Source organism: Festucalex cinctus, unplaced genomic scaffold, assembly GCF_051991245.1.
Source record: "Festucalex cinctus isolate MCC-2025b unplaced genomic scaffold, RoL_Fcin_1.0 HiC_scaffold_97, whole genome shotgun sequence".
In the NCBI taxonomy this organism is placed as follows: domain Eukaryota; kingdom Metazoa; phylum Chordata; class Actinopteri; order Syngnathiformes; family Syngnathidae; genus Festucalex; species Festucalex cinctus.
In genome coordinates this window covers 87,684-105,235 of record NW_027520344.1, presented here as the reverse complement: position 1 = coordinate 105,235, position 17,552 = coordinate 87,684, and the positions used below count along the sequence as shown (strand labels likewise).

General features: G+C 42.3%; 2 protein-coding genes and 1 non-coding gene across 3 annotated transcripts; 2 read left to right on the top strand and 1 right to left on the bottom strand.

Annotated features, from left to right (window-relative positions):
• Window positions 1-57: 57 nt before the first annotated feature.
• Window positions 58-845, top strand: LOC144011381 (18S ribosomal RNA). Its single transcript, XR_013281701.1, has one exon. It is a non-coding gene; the product is annotated as an 18S ribosomal RNA (ribosomal RNA).
• Window positions 846-2,712: 1,867 nt separating this feature from the next.
• Window positions 2,713-17,429, bottom strand: LOC144011366 (NADH-ubiquinone oxidoreductase chain 6-like). Its single transcript, XM_077511587.1, is given in 1 exon segment — window positions 2,713-17,429. A coding segment is annotated over 1 exon segment (540 nt). The 5' UTR covers window positions 14,229-17,429; the 3' UTR covers window positions 2,713-13,688.
• Window positions 7,877-9,344, top strand: LOC144011357 (ATP synthase F(0) complex subunit a-like). Its single transcript, XM_077511581.1, is given in 1 exon segment — window positions 7,877-9,344. A coding segment is annotated over 1 exon segment (684 nt). The 3' UTR covers window positions 8,561-9,344.
• Window positions 17,430-17,552: the final 123 nt, after the last annotated feature.

Genomic DNA, 17,552 nt, shown 5'->3' with positions numbered 1-17,552 from the left:
GCAGTTTGGGAGCTGGTATCAGGCACACAATGTAGCCCACAACACCTTGCTCAGCCACACCCCTAAGGGAACTCAGCAGTGATAAACATTAAACCATAAGTGAAAACTTGATTTAATTAAAGCTGACAGGGCCGGTAAAACTCGTGCCAGCCACCGCGGTTATACGAGAGGCCCAAGTTGATAGGTTTCGGCACAAAGGGTGGTTAAGAAATTGAAAACTAAAGTTAAACATCTTCAAAGCCGTTATACGCAAACGAACATATGAAACCCTTTACGAAAGTAACTTTAAACTTTTGACTCCACGAAAGCTATGGAACAAACTGGGATTAGATACCCCATTATGCATAGCCGTAAACATTGATGTATTTTACTCTCACCCGCCAGGGGACTACAAGCATCAGCTTAAAACCCAAAGGACTTGGCGGTGCTTTATACCCATCTAGAGGAGCCTGTTCTAGAACCGATAATCCTCGTTAAACCTCACCCTCTCTCGCCCCATCCGCTTATATACCGCCGTCGTCAGCTTACCCTTCAAAGGACCCAAAGTGAGCAAAACTAGTTTAACTCAAAACGTCAGGTCAAGGTGTAGCACATGAGAGGGAAGAAATGGGCTACATTCGTTAATTTAACGTACAACGAAAAATTTGTTGAAACACAAATATGAAGGAGGATTTAGCAGTAAGAAGGAAATAGAGTGTCCTTCTGAATACGGCACTGAAGCGCGCACACACCGCCCGTCACTCTCCCCTACCCTTATAACCCAAATTAAATAAAACATAAAAACCCATTAAGGGGAGGCAAGTCGTAACATGGTAAGTGTACCGGAAGGTGTACTTGGAATACAGATCATAGCTAAATAGTAAAGCATCTCCCCTACACTGAGAAATTGTCCATGCAAGTTGGACTGATCTGATTACCTAAAAGCTAGCCCACTCCCTCTCTCTAACAATAAATATCAATAAATTTTAATACCCTAACCCCACCCCATAAACCATTTATCCCCCTAAGTATAGGAGATAGAAAAGGAATCAAGAGCTACAAATAAAGTACCGTAAGGGAACGCTGAAAAAGAAGTGAAATAATCCAACAAGTTATTAAAAGCAGAGATACCCCCTCGTACCTTTTGCATCAGGATTTAGCAAGTACCCACCAAGCAAAGCGAACTTAAGTTTGAACCCCCGAAACTAAGTGAGCTACTCCGAGACAGCCTATAGGGCCAACCCATGTCTGTAGCAAAAGACTGGGAAGAACTCCGAGTAGAGGTGACAAGCCAACCGAACTTAGTTATAGCTGGTTGCCTGAGAAATGGATAGAAGTTCAGCCTAATCCCTCCCTAAACCACATACTCACGACTACACGAGAAATTAGAGTTAGTCAAAAGAGGTACAGCCCTTTTGACACAAGATACAACTTCATTCAGGAGGCTAAAGATCATACTAATAAAACCATATGCCTTAGTAGGCCTAAAAGCAGCCACCTTTAAAGAAAGCGTTAAAGCTCAAGCACAACCACTCCCCTTATCCCGATAAAACCTCTTACACCCCTAACTATATCAGGCTATTCCACCACCCCTGGAAACTACAATGCTAATATGAGTAATAAGAGAACTAAAATCTCTCCTTCCACAAGTGTAACTCGGATCGAACCCGCACCGAAAACTAACGGCCCCCAAATCAGAGGGGAATGCAAAACAATAAAACAAGGAAACCCACCAAAACAAGCCCGTTAACCCTACACCGGAGTGCCCTCAAGGAAAGACCAAAAGGAAAAGAAGGAACTCGGCAAACCCACTAAGCCTCGCCTGTTTACCAAAAACATCGCCTCTTGCATAATAAATATAAGAGGTCCCGCCTGCCCTGTGACTATGTTCAACGGCCGCGGTATTTTGACCGTGCAAAGGTAGCACAATCACTTGTCTTTTAAATAGAGACCTGTATGAACGGCACAACGAGGGCTTAACTGTCTCCTTTCCTTTGTCAATGAAATTGATCTCCCCGTGCAGAAGCGGGGATACTAACATAAGACGAGAAGACCCCGTGGAGCTTTAGATAAGCAGCTGATTTGTGTTAATAACCTCCTAATAAAGAATCAAACTAAACAAAACTCTCCTGAATGTCTTCGGTTGGGGCGACCGCGGGGTAAAATAAACCCCCCGTGAAGAATAAAATAACCCTTTTAGCCAAGAGCACCAGCTCTAAGCACCAAAATATTTGGCCATATGATCCGGCAAGCCGATCAACGAACCAAGTTACCCCGGGGATAACAGCGCAATCCTCTTCAAGAGTCCCTATCGACAAGAGGGTTTACGACCTCGATGTTGGATCAGGACATCCTAATGGTGCAGCAGCTATTAAGGGTTCGTTTGTTCAACGATTAAAGTCCTACGCGATCTGAGTTCAGACCGGAGTAATCCAGGTCAGTTTCTATCTATGCTATGTTCTTCTTTTGTACGAAAGGACCAAGAAGAAAGGGCCCCTGTTTTAAATAAGCCCTGCTCTAACCCAATGAAACAACTAAATTAGGTAACAGAGCATACCTATGGATCGAAAATAACGATTGTTGGTGTGGCAGAGTCCGGACAATGCAAAAGGCCTAAGCCCTTTCGACAGAGGTTCAACCCCTCTCCCCAACTATGATAGATACATTACTTACACATATCGCCAACCCCTTAATCTACATTGTACCAATCCTCCTCGCTGTTGCATTTCTAACTTTACTTGAACGCAAAATTCTTGGATACATGCAACTTCGAAAAGGACCCAACATTGTAGGGCCTTACGGCCTATTACAACCAATCGCTGACGGCCTAAAACTCTTTATTAAAGAACCCGTCCGCCCCTCTACTGCTTCACCCCTCCTCTTCTTAGTCACCCCAATCCTTGCACTCACCTTAGCTCTCACATTATGAGCTCCCCTCCCTATACCCCATCCTGTTGTTAACTTAAACCTGAGTATCCTATTCATTATAGCATTATCCAGCCTGGCTGTGTACTCCATTCTCGGCTCAGGCTGAGCATCAAATTCAAAATACGCACTAATCGGGGCCCTTCGGGCCGTAGCCCAAACTATTTCATATGAAGTTAGCCTTGGTCTGATCCTATTAGCATGCATTATCTTCACCGGTAATTTCACCCTACAAACCTTTAATACAACACAAGAAAGTGTTTGATTAGTAATCCCTGCCTGACCCTTGGCAGCAATATGATACATCTCAACCTTAGCTGAAACAAACCGAGCACCTTTCGACCTAACAGAGGGCGAATCAGAATTAGTCTCCGGGTTTAATGTTGAATATGCAGGAGGTCCATTCGCCCTATTTTTCCTCGCTGAATACGCCAACATCCTACTAATAAATACCTTATCAACCATTCTTTTCCTTGGAGCCTGCCAACCCCTTATCCCCTTTATTAATTTACTAGCCTCCTCCAGCCTAATATTAAAAACAATAATTCTCTCTATGATATTCCTGTGAATTCGAGCATCATACCCCCGATTTCGTTACGACCAATTAATACACCTTATCTGGAAAAATTTTTTACCTCTAACCCTCGCCCTAATTATCTGACACTTATCCCTTCCTACTGCAATAGCAGGATTCCCGCCACAATTATAGGAACTGTGCCCGAATATTAAGGACTACTTTGATAGAGTAATAGACGGAGGTTAAAGTCCTCCCATTTCCTTAGAAAAAGAGGATTCGAACCTCCACTAAAGAGATCAAAACTCTCAGTGCTTCATTACACCACCTTCTAACGGTAAGGTCAGCTAAACAAGCTCTTGGGCCCATACCCCAAAAACGTAGGTTACAACCCTCCCCTCACCAATGAACCCCTACATTCTTTCCACCCTCCTTCTCGGGCTGGGACTAGGTACCACAATCACATTCATAAGTTCCCACTGATTACTAGCATGAATAGGCTTAGAGATTAACACACTAGCCATCATCCCTTTAATAGCACAACACCATCACCCCCGCTCAGTAGAAGCCTCAACCAAATACTTTCTCACTCAAGCCACTGCAGCAGCCGTAATTCTTTTTGCCAGTTCAATGAATGCCTGGTTTACAGGACAGTGGACTATTAACGAAATCTCCCACCCCTTACCATTAACACTTATTACCTTAGCACTCGCACTAAAAGTAGGTCTAGCCCCTCTCCACACCTGATTGCCTGAAGTCCTCCAAGGACTTGACTTAACCACCGGCCTAATCCTATCAACTTGACAAAAACTTGCCCCCTTCGCCCTACTAATACAAATGTCCTCACAAAACTCATTTATCCTCTCCACCATAGCAATCCTCTCTACACTAATCGGGGGCTGAGGCGGTTTAAACCAAAACCAACTCCGAAAAATCCTGGCCTACTCATCCATTGCCCACCTCGGATGGATAGTACTAATCCTTCAATACTCCCCCTCCCTAACACTAATCGCCTTACTAACATATATCCTAATAACATCCGCAGTCTTCTCCTTATTTAATATTAACAATTCAACCTCTATCAACACACTTACTACCTCTTGATTCAAATTCCCAACCTTAACAGCCCTAACCCCCCTAATTATACTATCCCTAGGGGGCCTACCCCCACTAACAGGCTTCGGCCCAAAATGATTAATCCTTCAAGAATTAACAAAACAAGATTTAATACCCCTTGCAACCATCATAGCCTTATCTACCCTCTTAAGCCTTTACTTCTACCTTCGTTTATCATATGCAATAACACTTACAATATCTCCTAATAATACCCTAAACCTCGCCCCTTGGCGTTTTCAAACCACCTACTCCACACTTCCTTTGAGCATCACACTTATTTCATCAATTACACTTCTACCCTTACTCCCTACTATAGCCGCCCTAATACTAAGACATAAAGGTTTAAGTTAACATTTAAACTAAGGGCCTTCAAAGCCCTAAACAGAAGTGAAAATCTCCTAACCTTTGCTAAGACCTGCAAGACACTAACTCACATCTTCTGCATGCAAAACAGACACTTTAATTAAGCTAAAACCTTATCTAGAAAGGTAGGCCTCGATCCTACAAATTCTTAGTTAACAGCTAAGCGCTCAAACCAGTGAGCATCTTTCTACTTTCCCCCGCCTTTAAAAAGGCGAAGGCGGGGGAAAGCCCCGGCAAACGTTAATTCGCTACTCAAGATTTGCAATCTAATATGTCGTACACCTCAGGGCCTGATAAGAAAGGGACTCAAACCCCTGTATGTGGGTTTACAATCCACCGCTTACTCAGCCATCCTATCTGTGGCAATCCCTCGCTGATTCTTCTCAACGAATCACAAAGATATCGGCACCCTCTACTTAGTATTCGGCGCATGAGCCGGCATGGTGGGCACCGCCCTAAGCCTCCTCATTCGGGCAGAACTTAGCCAACCCGGCGCTTTACTGGGTGATGACCAGATCTACAACGTAATTGTAACAGCCCACGCATTCGTAATAATCTTTTTTATAGTAATACCCCTTATGATCGGAGGCTTCGGCAACTGATTAGTACCCTTAATAATTGGGGCCCCAGATATAGCCTTTCCTCGAATAAATAATATGAGCTTCTGACTCCTTCCTCCATCCTTCCTTCTCCTGCTAGCCTCCTCAGCAGTGGAAATAGGAGCAGGGACGGGCTGAACAGTGTACCCCCCTTTAGCCGCCAACCTCGCCCACGCAGGGACATCAGTAGATCTAACCATCTTCTCCCTCCACTTAGCTGGTGTTTCCTCTATTCTGGGGGCGATCAACTTTATCACCACCGCCATCAACATAAAGCCCCTGTCCGTCTCACAATACCAAACACCTTTATTTGTTTGAGCAGTATTAGTCACTGCCGTACTACTCTTGCTCTCCCTGCCAGTTCTAGCGGCTGCAATCACCATACTTCTTACAGATCGTAATCTTAACACCACATTTTTTGACCCCGCAGGAGGAGGAGACCCAATCCTTTACCAACATTTATTTTGATTCTTCGGCCACCCCGAGGTCTATATTCTAATCCTCCCAGGGTTTGGAATAATCTCCCACATCGTAGCTTATTATTCAGCAAAAAAAGAACCTTTTGGCTACATAGGCATAATTTGGGCAATAATAGCAATTGGACTTTTAGGTTTTATTGTATGAGCACACCATATATTTACAGTAGGCATAGACGTGGATACTCGAGCATACTTCACTTCCGCCACAATAATTATTGCCATCCCCACCGGGGTTAAAGTTTTTAGCTGACTAGCTACTCTCCACGGAAGTGTAATCAAATGAGACACTCCCTTATTATGGGCTCTTGGCTTTATTTTCCTATTTACAGTCGGAGGCCTAACAGGGATTGTGCTAGCTAACTCCTCCCTTGATATTATCCTTCATGACACATACTACGTAGTAGCCCACTTCCATTACGTCTTATCCATAGGCGCTGTATTTGCTATTATAGCAGGATTTGTTTATTGATTCCCCTTATTCACCGGATTTACTCTTCACAGTACATGAACCAAAATCCATTTCGGCGTAATATTCGTAGGCGTAAACCTGACATTCTTTCCTCAACATTTCCTAGGGCTAGCCGGGATGCCCCGCCGATACTCAGATTACCCGGATGCCTTTACACTATGAAACACTGTCTCCTCAATTGGCTCTTTAATTTCTTTAATCGCCGTTATTATGTTCCTCTTTATCATCTGAGAAGCATTTGCCTCTAAGCGAGAAGTCTTATCTGTTGAAATAACTACCACTAACGTAGAATGAATCCACGGCTGCCCTCCTCCCTACCATACATTTGAAGAGCCTGTTCATACCCAGACACAACACACTTAACCAGAAAAGAGGGAATCGAACCCCCGTAAAACGGTTTCAAGCCGCTCACATCACCACTCTGCCATTTTCTTCCTCATAAGATATTAGTAAAATATTACACTGCCTTGTCAAGACAGAATTGTAAGTTAAACTCTTACATATCTTAATGGCCCGACCTCTCCAATTAGGCTTTCAAGATGCAACATCCCCTACAATAGAAGAACTACTTCACTTTCACGACCACGCCATAACAACTGTTTTTCTTATCAGCGCCCTAGTACTCTACATTATCGCAGTAGTAATCTCTGCAAAACTAACAAACAAATTATTATTAGACTCCCAGGTTATAGAAATTCTTTGAACTATCCTCCCCTCACTTATCCTAATTATTATCGCCCTGCCTTCTCTACGAATTCTTTACTTTATAGAAGAAATTAATACCCCCCACCTCACTATCAAAACGGTGGGGCATCAATGGTACTGGTCATACGAATATACGGATTATGAAGACCTCGAATTTGACTCCTATATAACTCCAATAGAAGAACTCACTCCAGGTCAATTCCGTTTACTAGAATCTGACTACCACATAGTCGTCCCATTACAATCCCCAATTCGCATACTAGTCAGTGCAGCTGATGTCCTTCACGCTTGAACCCTGCCCTCCTTTGGGGTTAAAGTAGACGCTGTCCCAGGCCGACTAAATCAAATAACCTTCATCCCTTACTGACCTGGTGTTTACTATGGACAATGCTCCGAAATTTGTGGGGCCTACCACAGCTTTATACCAATTGTAGTTGAAGTAGTCCCCTTAGAAGACTTTGAACTCTGATCTTCCACCTCCTCCGATTAGACCCGCTAAGAAGCTAAAGAGGGCAATAGCATTAGCCTTTTAAGCTAAAGATTGGTGACTCCCTACCACCCCTAGCGACATGCCCCAACTAGACCCGTCCCCTTGACTCGGAATCATACTATTTACATGATTAGTTTTTACAACACTTATGCTCCCTAAAGTAATATCTTACAAAGTTCCTAATGAACCCCTCTCTCTAAACTTCACAACTTTAGACACCCCCTCTGCAACCTGACAATGGCATTAGGCTTATTTAACCAATTTTCAAGCCCCTCACTGTATGGTGCCCCCCTAATCGCATTAGCCATTATATTCCCTTCAATTCTTATTTTATCTTACTCCCCCCGCTGAATAAATAACCCCCTTCTTACTCTACAAACCTGATTTATTAATTTAACCACCCACCAACTCTTTTTACCACTTAAAACCTCATCCCATAAATGAGCCCTTATATTCACATCCTTAATCACCTTCCTTATTTTAATAAATACAACAGGCTTAATCCCCTACACCTTTACCCCTACTACTCAGCTATCACTAACTTTAAGCCTTGCAGTTCCTGCCTGATTAATAACAGTAATCACAGGTGCACGCCATAACCCCAGCCATTCATTAGCTCACCTTCTTCCCGAAGGAACCCCAACTCTCTTGATCCCAGCCTTAATTATTATTGAGTCTATTAGCCTCTTAATTCGCCCTATCGCCCTCGCCGTCCGTATCGCCGCTAACCTAACAGCCGGTCATTTACTGATACACCTTATCTCCTCCGCAGCCATAATTTTACTTCCCATGAACATTATACTCACCGCCTCAACAATTATTCTGCTCTTAGCCCTAACCCTCCTTGAAATAGCTGTCGCCATACTCCAAGCTTATGTCTTCGTGCTCTTACTTACCCTATACCTACAAGAAAACACATAATGGCCCATCAAACACATGCATTCCACATAGTTGACCCAAGCCCTTGGCCCCTTACAGGAGCAATTGGTGCTTTACTTATAACATCTGGCTTAGCCATCTGATTCCACTTCAACACCTCCACACTAATAATACTAAGCCTAATTATCCTTCTACTAACAACACTCCAATGATGACGTGATATTATTCGAGAAGGGACTTTTCAAGGCCTCCACTCACCTATCGTTCAAAAAGGTTTACGCTACGGAATAATTCTATTTATTGCATCAGAAGTATTTTTCTTCCTTGGGTTCTTCTGAGCCTTTTATCACTCCAGTCTAACCCCCACCCCCGAACTAGGTGAATACTGACCACCCTTGGGGATCCTACCCTTAGACCCATTTGAAGTCCCCCTCCTCAACACAGCCGTTTTATTAGCCTCTGGAGTAACAGTAACCTCCGCACACCACAGCATTATAAAAAATAAACGTAAACAAGCAACCAATGCCCTCACCCTAACAATTATTCTGGGCTTTTTCTTCACCTTCCTCCAAGCCATAGAATATTACGAAGCTCCTTTCTCAATTAGTGAAGGCGTTTATGGAACTACTTTTTTTGTAGCAACAGGATTCCACGGACTACACGTAATTATTGGATCTACATTCCTAACAGTATGCCTTCTACGACAAATTCGCCATCACTTCACATCCGAACACCATTTTGGATTCGAAGCTGCTGCCTGATACTGACATTTTGTAGATGTTGTCTGACTATTCCTTTATGCCTCAATTTATTGATGAGGATCATATCTTTTTAGTACAAACAGTATGAATGACTTCCAATCATTCGATTTTGGTTAAAGTCCAAAAAAAGATAATGAACCTATTTACCGCTATTCTAACAATCACCTTAACACTCTCCCTTATCTTAATTATTGTAGCATTTTGAATCCCTCAAATAAGCCCAGACCTGGAAAAATTATCCCCTTATGAATGCGGGTTCAACCCCCTTGGTTCAGCCCGATCCCCATTCTCACTCCGCTTTTTCCTAGTGGCCATCCTCTTCTTACTTTTTGATTTAGAAATCGCACTTTTACTACCCCTCCCTTGAAGCACCCAACTGGCATCCCCTACCTCCACACTTATTTGAGCATCAACAGTTCTCATTCTTCTTACTCTTGGCCTGATGTATGAATGAGCCCAAGGCGGCCTCGAATGAGCTGAATAGGTAATTAGTTGTAGGTATAAACATTTGATTTCGGCTCAAAAGAACGTGGTTTAACTCCACGATTGCCTAATGACACCCACACATTTCGCCTTTTCAACAAGCTTTATCCTCGGCCTAATAGGACTAACATTCCATCGAACCCATTTATTATCCGCACTCCTCTGCCTAGAAGGAATAATACTTTCCCTGTATATGGCTCTCTCATTATGAACCTTACAATTAAGTTCCATTAATTTTTCCCCCTCGCCAATATTACTCCTCGCTTTCTCAGCCTGTGAAGCAAGCGCAGGGCTTGCCCTTCTTGTAGCTACCTCCCGAACCCACGGAACCGATCGCCTTCAAGCCCTTAATATCTTACAATGTTAAAGATCCTAATCCCTACAATCATACTAATCCCCACAACCTGACTCACCCCTCCCAAATGAATACAAACATCAACTCTAACCCACAGCCTTATTATTTCACTAACCACCCTCCAATGAGTGAAATGACCATCAGAAACTGGATGATCCTCCCTTAACACAACTTTAGCCACTGACCCACTATCCACCCCCCTACTAATCCTCTCTTGCTGACTTCTACCATTAATGATCTTGTCGGGATTAATCCACACAGGATTGAACCCAACCAAACTAACCCAACTCGGACTAACCACCTCTGGATTAACCCCAGCTGGACTGATTCCGTCCGAGCTCTGCCACACCAAAAAAACCCGGCTCAAGTTGGTCCACCCCGGACCAGCTCAAGCTGGGTTTATATCGTCCGGACTCTGCCACACAACCACATACCTCATTAACCAACAACGCACATACATCACCCTACTTATTACATTACAAATTCTTCTAATCTTGGCCTTTAGCGCCACTGAATTAATTATGTTTTATGTCGCATTTGAAGCCACACTAATCCCTACTCTTTTTATTATTACTCGTTGGGGAAACCAAGCAGAACGCCTAAACGCAGGCACATATTTTTTATTTTACACACTCATAGGATCCTTACCACTACTAGTTGCCCTTTTATTATTACAAAACAACATTGGAACCCTCTCTCTCTTAACAATCCAATACCACAGCCCCACTAACCTCTTATCATACGGGTCTAAATTATGATGAGCCGGATGCCTCCTGGCCTTTTTAGTAAAAATGCCTCTCTACGGTGTCCACCTTTGACTCCCCAAAGCCCACGTAGAAGCACCAATCGCAGGCTCCATAGTTCTAGCTGCAGTACTCTTAAAATTGGGGGGATATGGTATAATGCGCTTAATAAGTACCTTAGAACCCCTCACCAAAGAACTTTCCTATCCATTTATGATCCTCGCTTTATGAGGAATTATTATGACAGCCTCAAACTGCCTACGACAAACTGACCTAAAATGCCTCATCGCATACTCATCAGTAAGCCATATAGGCCTAGTAGTAGCAGGAATCCTCATTCAATCCCCTTGGGGATATTCTGGGGCACTAATTTTAATAATCGCCCACGGTTTAACTTCCTCAGCCTTATTCTGCCTAGCTAACACCAATTATGAACGAACCCACAGCCGTGAACTTACACTCGCCCGAGGTTTGCAAATAATTCTCCCATTAATAACTATCTGATGATTTATTGCCAGCTTAGCCAATCTTGCCTTACCCCCCTTACCCAACCTTGTAGGAGAATTAGCAATTATCTCTTCCACATTTAATTGATCACCTTTTACTATCGCCCTAACCGGCACCGGAACTATTATTACAGCCGCATATTCACTTTATCTCTTCTTAACAACCCAACGAGGCTCACTAACTAACCACCTTATCTTTTTAGAGCCATCTCACTCTCGTGAACATCTCCTTATAACTCTACATCTGGTCCCACTACTCCTCCTCACTTTCAAACCCGAACTCCTGCTAGGAACCCCTTTTTGTAGATATCGTTTAAACAAGACCTTAGACTGTGGCTCTAAAAATAAAGGTTAAAATCCTCTTATCCACCAAGAAAGGCCCGAAGGCAACAAAGACTGCTAATCTTTGCCCCCTTGGTTAAACCCCAAGGCTTACTTACGCCCCTGAAGGATAACAGACGATCCCTTGGTCTTAGGAATCAAAAATCTTGGTGCAAATCCAAGCAAGGGCTGTGAACTCCCACCTAACAATAACATCTAGCCTAATTATTATCCTTGCCCTCCTCTGAACCCCCCTCGTCTGACCACTTATCCCCACCTCCCGTCCAATCAACTGGCCCCCTACTTTCATTAAAAATCTAATTAAAACAGGGTTTTTCATTAGCCTCCTCCCTCTTTTTTTATTCCTTAACGAAGGAACCGAAACTATCGCCACCTCCTGATCATGAGTATGCACATCCAACTTCAACATCAACATTAGTTTTAAATTTGACTTATATTCCATTATCTTCACCTCTGTAGCCCTATATATCACTTGATCAATTCTAGAATTCACCACCTACTATATGCACTCAGACCCTTACGCAAACAAATTTTCTTTATACCTCCTCACATTTCTTATTGCCATAATAATCCTAGTAACCGCTAATAACATTTTCCAGTTATTCATTGGCTGAGAGGGCGTAGGAATAATATCCTTCCTTTTAATCGGATGATGGTACGGCCGAGCGGACGCAAACACAGCAGCCCTCCAAGCAGTGCTTTACAACCGAATCGGCGATCTCGGATTAATTTTATTTATAGCATGAACTGCTATAAACCTTAACTCATGAGAAATACAAAACATCTTTAGCTCCCCCCAAGAAAAAGACTTTACCATCCCCCTTATAGGGTTAATCTTGGCAGCAGCAGGAAAATCCGCCCAATTTGGACTCCACCCATGACTCCCCTCAGCCATAGAAGGCCCCACACCCGTTTCTGCCCTACTGCACTCCAGCACAATAGTTGTTGCAGGAATTTTCCTAATAATCCGTCTAGCCCCCTTAATAGAAAACAACCCCTTTATCCTCACTCTCTGTCTATGTTTAGGCGCACTCACCACCTTATTTAACGCTATTTGCGCCCTCACACAAAACGATATCAAAAAGATCGTAGCATTCTCAACAGCAAGTCAATTAGGGCTAATAATAATTGCCATCGGACTTAATATGCCTCAACTAGCATTTCTCCATATTTGCACTCACGCATTCTTTAAAGCTATACTTTTCCTCTCCTCTGGCTCCATTATCCACAGCCTCAACAACGAACAAGACATCCGCAAAATAGGAGGAACTCACCAACTTATACCTTTCACATCTTCTTGCCTCACATTAGGGAGCCTTGCCTTAATAGGAACCCCTTTTTTAACCGGATTTTTCTCCAAAGATCCTATCATCGAAGCACTCAACACTTCCTACCTCAACGCCTGAGCCCTCGTATTAACACTTCTGGCAACCTCATTCACCGCCATTTACAGCTTTCGTATAATCTATTATGTAACAATGAATCACCCCCGGTTCAACTCTTTATCCCCCATTAATGAAAATGATAACTCACTAATTAAATCCATTAAACGACTCGCCTGAGGAAGTGTAATTGCAGGGCTAATCATTGCATTTAACCTAACTCCAACCAAATCCCCCGTTATAACCATACCCCTTACTCTTAAGCTCGCCGCACTTACAGTTACCTTGACCGGCTTATTAATCGCCCTTGAAATAGCCCTTATTACCTCCAAACAAACATCCTTAAATCCCAAACGCTCTACCCACTCATTCTCCAACATACTCGGATTTTACCCCTTAATTATTCACCTCGCCTCTCCTAAATTATCCCTCATCTTCGGACAAAAAATTGCTCTTAAAACAATTGATTCAATATGACTTAAAAAAACAGGACCAAAATCTATCACCTCACTTAACCTCCCTATAATTACCGCCACAAGTAATACCCAAAAAGGTCTAATTAAGACCTTTTTAATGTTATTTTTACTAACATTAACTCTTACACTATGCATGTTAACCTAACTACTCGTAACGCCCCTCGAGCCAACCCCCGTGTAAGTTCCAACACAACAAACAACGTTAACAAAAGTACCCATGCAGCAGTAACCAATATCCACTCACCCTGCGAGTATATGATCGCAACTCCTGACATATCCCCCCGAAACACAGACAAGCTAGACAACTCACCCACAGGTACTCAAGACTCTTCAAATCACCCCCCTCATAAAAACAGACAAGCTACCCCCACACCTCCTACATAAGACCCACCATAAATTGCCACAGACCAATCCCCAAAACTCTCCGGATATGGCTCTACAGCCAAAGCCGCAGAATAAGCAAAAACTACTAATATCCCTCCCAAATAAATTAGGAATAACACCAAAGACAAAAATGAACCCCCACAAACAACCACAACACCACAACCCATGCCTGATACCACAACCAGCCCTAAAGCAGCAAAATAAGGTGAGGGATTGGAAGCAACTGCTACAAGTCCCAAAACCAGCCCAATTAGTAATAACAGTATTAAATAAGTCATTATTCCCACCAGGATTTTAACCAGGACCAATGGCTTGAAAAACCACCGTTGTAGATCAACTACAGGAACAAATTAATGGCCAGCCTACGCAAAACTCCCCCTCTTATTAACATCGCTAACGATACCATCATTGACCTGCCAACCCCTTCAAATATCTCTGCCTGATGAAACTTCGGCTCCCTTCTAGGCCTGTCTTTAATAGTACAAATTCTGACCGGTCTCTTCCTAGCAATACATTACACTTCAGACATCACCACCGCATTCTCCTCAGTTGCCCACATTTGCCGTAACGTAAATTACGGCTGATTAATTCGAAGCATGCATGCCAACGGCGCATCTTTCTTCTTCATTGCTATCTACCTGCACATTGCCCGAGGCCTTTACTACGGCTCTTATTTAAATAAAAAAACCTGAAATATAGGCGTAATCCTCCTTCTGCTTGTCATAGCCACCGCTTTTGTCGGCTACGTCCTGCCCTGAGGACAAATATCCTTCTGAGGCGCTACCGTAATCACAAACTTAATATCAGCTGTGCCCTATATCGGCAACAATCTTGTCCAGTGGGTTTGAGGAGGGTTTTCTGTTGACAACGCTACTCTTAACCGATTTTTTACATTCCACTTCCTCCTCCCTTTCATCATTGCTGCCGCCACCATAATTCACCTTATATTTCTCCATGAAACGGGCTCTAACAACCCCACAGGACTTAACTCTAACACGGATAAAATCTCGTTCCACCCATATTTCTCCTACAAAGACTTACTAGGCTTTGCTTTATTCCTTCTTACTCTGATTTCCCTCGCCCTTTTCCTCCCTAACCTCCTAGGAGACCCGGATAACTTTACCCCTGCCAACCCCCTCGTTACACCCCCTCATATTAAACCTGAATGATACTTTCTATTCGCTTACGCCATTTTACGCTCCATCCCCAACAAATTGGGGGGAGTACTAGCACTTCTCCTCTCTATCCTTATTCTCCTGGCAGTCCCCATCCTTCACACCTCAAAACAACGAGGACTCACTTTTCGCCCCCTCAGCCAACTCCTATTCTGGGCCCTGACTATAGATATTGTTGTCCTAACCTGAATCGGAGGAATACCTGTAGAACCCCCCTACATTATTATCGGCCAATTAGCCTCCGTAATCTATTTCCTTATTTTCCTTATCTTTACCCCAATAATTGGCCGAACAGAAAACGGCATCATAAAATGAACTTGCACTTGTAGTTCAGAACAGAACGCCGGCGTTGTAAACCGGAAGCGGAGGTTAAATTCCTCCTTTGTGCTCAGAAAAAGGAGGGTTGAACTCCCACTTTTGGCTCCCAAAGCCAAATTTCTGCGTTAAAATATTTTCTGAGTGCATATATGTATATATGCACTCATTTATTTTAACTATATTAAGTAATTTTTCAGGTCATTATATGTATTATAACCATTAATTTATATGAACCATAGAACTAATACACATAGCTAAAAACAGGACATAAACCATATTATGTTTTTGTGTAAATGTCGGAGTAGTACTGGGCAATCGACTAATTACCTCTAATTTCGAGAACCAATGATAGAACAGGACTCAATTAACTAACCAATTAAATAACCGATGCAGTAAGAACCTACCTACCTCTTTATTCCTTAATGCTAATTATTATTGATGGTCAGGAACTTCTATTGTGGGGGTAGCTACCTAAAAGGTGAATTATTCCTGGCATTTGGCTCCTACTTCAGGAACATTGGTTTATATTATTCCTCCCACTTTCATCGACGCTTACATAAGTTAATGGAGGTAATCATACGACTCGTTACCCACCAAGCCGGGCGTTCACTCCACAGGGGCGGTTGGTTCTTTTTTTTTTTTCCTTTCACTTGACATTTCAGAGTGCGCACGGTATTAACTAACACGGTTGAACATTTATCTTGCAGCGCGTAATGTACTGCATGTTGGAAAGACATTACATAAGAACCACATTACTTAATATCAAGAGCATAATGTTACCTTCCACTTTTGATCGTTCTCGGTTGCCCCCACTGTTTTTTGCGTCGTCAAACCCCCCTTACCCCCCTTCAGTCCTGAGTTACTAACACTCCTGCAAACCCCCCGGAAACAGGAAAACCCAGACTGAAACGTTTAACAAATTTTATTTGTTAGCCTTTAAATTTGCACTGGAACAAACAACGAACGAACAACGAACGAACAACGAAACGAACAAATTTACGATCCACCACCACTTGAACAAAGCCAAAGACCTAAAACTGCTAAGCCAGCAACAAACGTCAAACGTTTAGTAAACTATTTGTTCCCCTTTAATTTCCCTGAACAACAAACAAACATTACAAGTATTATACTGCACCACACGAATGATGTTCGATCAACACAAAACATTCTAAAACCTCTTTAGCTGAAAAATTTTTCTCACTAACTTTCTTCTCACAACATAATTCATATATTCTTTTATATTGTACATTTATATTGCTCGCAAGTATATAACATATTGAGGGGCCTCCTATACATACAAAATACACGAAAAGTATTATGTGTGAAACATAAGGGGCTTACAATACATAAAACACATACACAAGCAAAATGTATAAATGTATAAAATGTAAGGAGTTTATAAACATGTAAAATTTGTAGCACACACAAAGCCTGTAAAATGCAAAGAATAAACAATGAACCACATATATTTATAACAAATATGTGTGTGTATATATATGTGTGTGTATCTATTATATGTGCATATCATACAAGAACATATAACCTACCACACACAACACACAGAGGGCCGTAACACATAAGATATGTAACAAACATAATATATTAAATATTAGGGCCATAAACATGTAAAATACATTGTACTTATAAAATATACAAAATATGAAAGGCATAACACACATTAAGCTTATACATGAGATAATAACATACATAATCCCTAACGTACATACCATAAATAGTATATATGCGATACGCCCATAACATGTATGATATCTTAAGGACATGTAATACATGCAACATACACCACATATCTACGTATAATTCCCCCCATCTATCCACTAGTATACAATAAACCATCCTTTCAATATTCACATCTATTCCCCTCACCAATGCAGCCTCAAATTAAATATGCTATTGTAGTTTAAATAAAACATAACACTGAAGATGTTAAAATGAATCTTAAAACATTCCGGAAGCACAAAAACTTAGTCCTGATTTTACCATCACCTCTAGCTAAAATTACACATGCAAGTATCCGCACACCCGTGAGAATGCCCCTAACTTTCTTATTGCAGTTTGGGAGCTGGTATCAGGCACACAATGTAGCCCACA